Here is a 7,500-nt window from a genome sequence, read left to right as displayed (position 1 = left end):
ACTGTGGTCACACTATCACCAGTTGCCTATAATCTTACATATTAAACAACATTTAGTCAGCTTGAATAAATAAAACCTCATATAGTTGTGGATAAAATCATCACATTTATAATGACCATGGTTTTACTATAGTATAACTGTTTCTGTTTATAAACTGTGGCCACACTATCACCAGTTGCCTATAATCTTACATATTAAACACATGTAACACATTACATTTTACATGTTTGAATTATTTTTGTATATAGTTGTATCATTATAATTGAATGAAAACAATAATCAGTCTAGTTGTCCAGCAAAAATGTATTTGTTTACTATTATTTCCCTATTATGTTTAGATGAGTACAAAGCCAAAGAGCCACAAGGCCATGGGAGATGGCGAGTGGATGGCGAGGTTAAGGGCTTTTGCCAGCTCTGGGGTTTGGCCTTCCAGTGGAGGAAATAGACCAGCCCCAAGGCAGCGGAAGTGGTATGACCTCTATCAGAAGGTAAAGCAAAGTTACCTGTATCTCATTACATGGTGTGTAGTATGCAGGTTACCTGACAATGAATGGTGCAAAAATTTCAGTAAATATTGGTTCTTGTCTTTTCAGATTGAGAAATGCCCCATGCAGGTCCACGGACAGACCACCCTCTTTGGAGGGTCCATGGCCTGCAACTGTGGATTCCACACCACTAAGGTGATGTATTTGAAAGTGACATTTAATGTCGCATCACATATATGTTAAAATACTGTTATGCTGTTTCACTACATCTTATGCCCTTCTGGTGTTGCATAAGCAGCCTGCTGCCGCTGCCACTCAGTCTTCTGCTGCACCACCCCAGTCTGAGGCTTCAGAGACGGCCCCTGGCACAGCTGCGCCACAGTCTGAGGCTTCAGACACGGCTCCTGGCACACGGACATTCCTGAGGCCCCCTCCAAGTTTGTCAATGGTGAGTATTTAATCTGTAATTAATGTTTACTTAGATTAATTTTGTATTTGTTTGATATGATCTACGGCCCACCAACATCAAAATAATTATAGCATACTCCTGCAGACTGATCAGTCAGGCCATTCACACGCACACATTTTTGTTTGACTATATTAGTGAGGACATTGCATACACTTCCATTGCCTTTATGTCAGGTTAAATATATTTTCTATCACCAAACCGACCCTTACCCCTAAACCTACCCATCACACATGTGTAAACACTAGATTTAAATTAAAATGTTTGTGTTGAAAATGTATAGTGCGGTTGTCATACAATTAACTTTGTTTCTCTTTTTAGTTCACTAAGTCACGGTTTGGTGGGTCCCAGGCGTCTTCAATAAAGCCTAATTTAGTGGGTCGGAGGACCCCCAGCCCCTCTCCTCCACCCTGTTCAAGGACCCCCAGCCCTTCTCCTCCCTGCCCCTCTCCTCCTCCATCCTCTGTGAGGACCACCACCCCTTCTCCATCCTTTGAGAGGGCCCCGTCTATGGCCTCTGTGAGGACCACCACCCCTTCTCCATTCTCTGTGAAGAGCCGAAGTCCTGCTCCATCCTTTTCAAGGACCCCCAGCCCTTCTCTTCCCAGCCCGTCTCCTCCTCCATCCTCCGTGAGGACCACCCCTTCTCCATCCTTTGAGGGGGCCCCATCTATGGCCTCTGTGAGGACCACCACCCCTTCACCATCATGTGTAAGGTCCCCCAGTCCTGCTCCATCCTCTGTGAGTATAACAGCACCAATTTCCTTTTTTTAAAATTCACTTTGGTACTGCTTCACAAGTAAGGCGTACATTTTCAAAACTCTTACCAAAACTCCTACCAAAACTCCAAACTGATCACACTTGTGTTACAAGCCTGGCTCAAAGCAAGCAACAGAGTAGGGAAAGACCACACGCGGAATATCAATATATATAGATTTATTAAATAAAGAGAATTTAACAAAATAGATTTTATACAGTCAGTAATGAATTTGGCTTTGGAAAATAAAAGTGTAAGCAATCAGTGTAGTGCGGTGTAATGAATAAGCAAAACAAAGTCCTAAACAGTGCGGGAGAGATGGAACAGCGGCGGCGGCTTCCTCCCTGGTCTCATCTGAAGCGTTTTTAAAGACCTAGACCAGGAACTGATTAGCAAAACTCCAAACACCTGCACCCAGCTCACCTGTTGGAGACAGACGCAGCACACAGACAGGAGGCAAAGCCGTGACACTTGTAACACAGCTAGTCATTCTTTCAAAACCTGATCTCATGCTTTCATTCTAGTTAAACTAAATGAGAAGAGATGCAAATCAAAAGTTTTATAGTAATTCAAACCAATTCACATTTATTTGTATATTGTTTTAAATGATTATTTATTTATTATAAGTTTTACTTATAATTTATTATGTTTTTACAATGCATATAGCTTCAAAGCAGCTTTACAGAAATTGTATGCGTCTAGATTACAATTTAGAGTGATCTGTTATCAGAGATGTACACAAATCACAATAATGTAGTAATTTAAACAATGTCGTTATTTCCACAAATGGAAATACTCTGAAATGCTTCGGAAATTAAAGTGCACTTTTGATTATCTGTTGTATTATTAGTAGGGCTGTCAAAAGATTAATCGCGATTAATCGCATCCAAAATAAAAGTTTGTGTTTAAATAATATATGTGTGTGTACTGTGTATAATTAAATTTGTATATATAAATACACACACATCCTTGTATATATTTAAGAAAAATGTGTAATTTATATATAAAAAAATATATTTATATATAATATAAATTATATATAAATATATACAGTATATGTATGCAAATATTTCTTAAATATATACATGCATGTGTGTGTATTTATATATACAAAATAATTATACAGAGTACACATATATATTATGTAAACACAAACTTTTATTTTGGATGCGATTAATCGCGATTAATCTTTTGACAGCCCTAATTATTAGTACTAAGAGTTTTGTACCAATTGCTTGTGGGAAATGCAACAAAGCAATTAAAAAACACTATTCAATAAACAAATTGTCTTCCAAACAGGAGGAGCCTGGAGAAGTCATGCCTGCCCCTGCTGGGGCCTCAGCTTCATTCTGGTTGCCAGGTGAAATGAGCAAGACCATCCCTGTGCAGGACCAGAGGTGGATTGCCAACACCTTATTTCACTCTGGCAAGCTGCGGCCAGATTTGAAGCTGTGGTATGAGCCCCCTGTCCCAGCCCTCATTTACCACCAGACACCAACTCCTGACCGGTTCTTCACCCATCGGTTGATGGTGTGGATGCCCTACCACCTGTGGAAGGTGCGGGTGTTCTGCCCAGATTGTGGCAAGAACCTGACGGGCTATGGTGTTCACAAGAGGGCTCGGAAGGTCCTTGACATTGACAGGTACTACCTGATGGTGACAGAGACACTCAGGTGCACTGTGTGTTCTCTGAACTACCTGTCAACGAGTCAGACTGTCCGGGACCAGCTTGACCTGCCTCACCAGAAAATGTTCCGGCTGATCCTGACCCGCAAGTGAGTAAATCAGTGTAGAAAAGATGTTGAATGTGAAGACTTAAACCACTGAATTTACGCTTCAATTAACATGTAACTAATCACAGCAACAATGTGTTTTCAGGTATGCCTGTGACATCCGTGTCATTAGGCTGCTTCGGGACCGGACGCTGGGCAACAGTCCAGCCAGACTGGTGAGGCAGTTGAAAGAGAACCACGGGGAGGAATGGCTGAATCGGTTGGCACACTATCTTGGGGAGTGTGCTGACTTTGTGGATCGACCCAGCCTCTTTCCGGTGGTCTGCCAGGAGCCTCCAGAGCCCATCGACATCCCCACCAGTCGTTGGCTGCTGTCCGTATACGGCAGGGACATCCTCTGCCGTATAGACCACATCAAGGCCAGCATCACATCGACCTTTGGCTCCATCTTAAAGATGGATTCTACCAAAAAGGTAATAAATAATCTGACTCTGTAATAGGCTTACATGTTCTTAAATACTGCCAGATAGATATTTTTTCTCAATTGTGTTGGCTCAATTCTCAAATGAGATTTTTCTCTTTTAAAACACTAAGTTCAGATCTCTGAATGTGCCGTTACATTTGTAAATTCCAGATCACAAAGAAGCTGGCTGGCCATGGACGGGGGACAGCACTCTGGGTGAGCTCCATTGGCAACGAGGTTGGCCAGATACTGACCAGTGTCCTGTCGGTGCAGGAGGGGCCAGGACTGGACAGGATGGTGGCTGGTGTGATGGAGCGATACCGCCAGGCAGCCGTTCCACCCCCAGTGCTGCTGTATGTGGACTGTGGCTGCTGCGTGAGTGAGGGGGCAACCAGCAAGCTGCAGTCCAGGTTTGGGCAATGGCCAGACCTCCACATACGGCTGGACATCTGGCACTTCATGCGAAGGCTGGCCGTGGGCTGCACCACCGATGCCCATCCCCTCTACCCAACCTTCATGGGATGCCTGTCCGCCTGCATTTTTGAGTGGGATGCGGGGGACCTCAACCTGTTGCGGCTGGCCAAGAAACAGCAGCTGATACAGGAGGGTATGCCAGCTATCACTGACCTCCTGGTGGACAGGAGCATCAGTAAGAGGGACCTCAGCCTTTACTGCCGCAGGAGGACGCGCGGTGAGGAGGACACCATACGTCTCATTGACAGGCTGCTGCAGGAGCTGGGCGGGGCAAATGGGAGGGACCTTATGGGTGTGCCACTCCTGGACCAAGTGCGCATGGAGCACATTTGGCGTGTGCAGAAACGCCATGTCAAGTGCATCCAGGACTTGCCAGAAGTGCCACTCTATACTGAGGTGGGCACCACCAAAAAGGCGGGAGTCATCCTGACCCGGTATCGGTGTGCCAGAGGGTCCACATCCCTGGAATCTTTTCACTGCCACCTGAACAGGTTCATTCCAGGTTGGTGTCTCACATATATGATGTCTTAAATAACTGCTATGCATTATTCAAATTGAAAGGCAAGTCCTTTTACAGTGGTATAAATGTGTTGTTCTTCTTCAAGGAACCAGTGCCAATGCGCTGAATTTCCAGCTCTACCTCCTGGAAGGCCTGAACAGGTGGAATCAGGATCGGGGGACTGCGGCAGTGACCAGCAAGCCAGCGTCCCTTCTCACCTATTCCGGGGATATGGCTCACTGCGTCAACACCAACAGCCTGAAGGTGTTTGGCCGGGCTTTTGTGCCAACGTTCAGGGCACCTGCCAAATACACTGGTATGTCTTACCCTTATCTGGCTACATTATACACTTAATTTGTGGGTTTTCAATGTTCCAACTAGAGACTGAGTCTATAATTTTATTATTCCCATTAACAAAGCCAACCATACAGTCTGATTACAGTTGCATTCTATCTTGACAGAATGCTTCGAATATAATTAGTCATGTGTGCGTGTGCTTTTTTTTCTTTTTCATAGGAGAGCTGCTTGGTGTTGACTATCTCCTGAGTCAGACTGGACAGCCCCTGGTGGTGAACCCCGACTCAGAGGAGACGGAGAACATGCTGGAGGATGTGGACGAAGGTGTGGACGAAGAAGACGAGGGCTTCGGGGAAGACGAGACTCATGACATTACTGTGTCAAGTCTCACGGATGACCCAAGCTTCTCTGTCTCCTCCTGCTTCATGCCTTCATCTGAGTCTCTCTCCTCCTCCACGCCTGCTACCTTCTCTCAGCCTGCTGCCTCATCCACCATTGCTGCTGCCCTGGCTGTTCCCTCTTGCCAGCCTGTTGCCTCCACCCAGTCTGCTGCTTCCTCCACCCAGCCTGCTGCCTCATTCATGCAGCCTGCTGCCTCCTCCACCCAGCCTGCTGCCTCATTCATGCAGTCTGCTGCCTCCTCCACCCAGTCTGCTGCCTCCTCCACACAGCCTGCTGCCTCCTCCACCCAGCCTGCTGCCTCATTCATGCAGTCTGCTGCCTCCTCCACCCAGTCTGCTGCCTCCTCCACACAGCCTGCTGCCTCCTCCACACAGCCTGCTGCCTCCTCCACCCAGTCTGCTGCCTCCTCCACCCAGTCTGCTGCCTCCTCCACCCAGTCTGCTGCCTCCTCCACCCAGTCTGCTGCCTCCTCCACCCAGTCTGCTGCCTCCTCCATGCCACAGCAAGGTGCCTCAGCATCTCATGATGCATCTGTGGTATGTAAATACTTTCTTAAATGTGCACTGATCTATAAAATGACTGGATTGCTCATGACGTAATAAAAATTGAAGCCATTGTGCCGCCATATTGGTATTCCCTAGAATTCCTTCACAATCAATTGAATTAATAGGAAAGCATCTGTTTTAATGTGAAAACATTACCAGTTGTTTAATGTGAAAACATTACCCTTGCTGATGGTAAATTATTGTCACCGTCTTCCGACATTTTTGAATGCAATCATCAATCCTGGCATTTACATAGACCAGTGTATATGTCTCTGTGTTTTGTCCCACTTCACTGTCCTCATATTGTTGCTCATATCTTTATTTTTTCAGGCTGTGGATGACTTTGGTGTACCTGGCCTGGATAGAGTCGACAGCCTGGCGGAGTGTCTTGTGGAGCTCAGGAACCATCCCTCTCTGGCACTCACCAACCAGCAGGTTAGGATCATTCAACTTTTTCTACTTTCCCTCTTTGACTTGTCATACATGTTTACACTGTTTCTTTTTTCTTTTTTCTCATTTGCTCTGTATGATATGCTCTTCTCTGCTTAGGTGAGCAATATTGTTGCTCTTTGGCAGAACCTGCTGGACCACGACAAGCGGAGAGTCGTGTTTTCTTCCAGACACAAGAGCAGGCTGGATACTGGGAGGTTCAGGTCCCCAAAGAAGAGGCAGGAGTTCACTCCAGGGGTGGAGAGTGTGAAGAGGCACGCACTCACCACCACTGCCCCACTTGCCCAGTGGCCAGACTGTTGTCGCCTGATGGAAACTATTTTTGTCAGGCTCTGTGCCATCCACCGGAGTCCCAAGAAGAAGGGGACTGGCACAGTGTCCAGATGGGACCTCATCCTGGAGGACTACAGGAAAATCAGGCGGTGCATTCTGGGCAATGCAACGGTAATGCAGCAGACCACCATCCAGCTGGTGGATGTGAGCCATACCACCTTGGTTCAGTGGCACAACAGCAGGGTGAAAAGACAGGACAATGCGGTAGTGATGCAGGGGCTGGAACTGCCTAGCCGCTTGTCTGTGGCTGCTGAGCCTCTGCTCCCTGCCAATGTGCGCCCCCCATCTGCGCCCCCCCAGCCAGGCCCGGCTCACCAGTACCACCTGCCCAGTAGCACCGTCGGCCAGGCACAGGTGAAGAGGAAGAGGAAGATCCCTTCAGCCCCAGTGGTTTTGGCACCAGCAGCTGAGACACCACCAACCCAGCGGCAACTCTTTCCTGCTCCACCCCCAGGCACTCAACTCCTGATGTTGATGCCAGTGGCTTCACAGGGGCCCGGCCTGGTTGCTGCTCCACAGGCTCTCAGGGTCAGCCTCTCCTCTGCTTCTCCTGCCCCTCCTGCTCCAGGTCCAGCTCCAGTTCGAAAACTGACCCG

The 7,500-nt window shown here is 47.1% G+C and overlaps 2 protein-coding genes across 2 annotated transcripts in view; both read left to right on the top strand.

Annotated features, from left to right (window-relative positions):
• Positions 1 to 210: 210 nt before the first annotated feature.
• On the top strand, positions 211 to 4,599 carry LOC308686444 (uncharacterized protein; the record flags this gene model as incomplete). The annotated part of the gene is made up of 8 exons (XM_081394868.1): positions 211 to 488; positions 594 to 680; positions 784 to 933; positions 1,273 to 1,692; positions 3,008 to 3,483; positions 3,587 to 3,914; positions 4,076 to 4,537; positions 4,585 to 4,599. Exons 1-8 carry the CDS (start codon positions 339 to 341, stop codon positions 4,597 to 4,599), a joined length of 2,088 nt encoding a protein of 695 aa, XP_081250994.1. The 5' UTR covers positions 211 to 338.
• Positions 4,600 to 5,159: 560 nt separating this feature from the next.
• The window catches only part of LOC308686443 (uncharacterized protein), a 2,629-nt gene continuing 288 nt past the window's right edge, over positions 5,160 to 7,500 (top strand). Inside the window, exons 1-4 of the mRNA XM_081394867.1 lie at positions 5,160 to 5,193; positions 5,394 to 6,112; positions 6,452 to 6,556; positions 6,671 to 7,500. The exon at positions 6,671 to 7,500 is cut by the window's right edge and continues 288 nt beyond it. Coding sequence (XP_081250993.1) covers positions 5,477 to 6,112; positions 6,452 to 6,556; positions 6,671 to 7,500 — 1,571 coding nt within the window. The 5' untranslated portion in view covers positions 5,160 to 5,193; positions 5,394 to 5,476. The remainder of the gene's footprint in view (positions 5,194 to 5,393; positions 6,113 to 6,451; positions 6,557 to 6,670) is intronic.

This window comes from Scardinius erythrophthalmus, assembly GCF_964197995.2.
Source record: "Scardinius erythrophthalmus genome assembly, contig: HAP1_SCAFFOLD_283, whole genome shotgun sequence".
In the NCBI taxonomy this organism is placed as follows: domain Eukaryota; kingdom Metazoa; phylum Chordata; class Actinopteri; order Cypriniformes; family Leuciscidae; genus Scardinius; species Scardinius erythrophthalmus.
The sequence above is the reverse complement of the archived record's forward strand: the minus strand, read 5'-3'. Positions and strand labels throughout refer to the sequence as shown.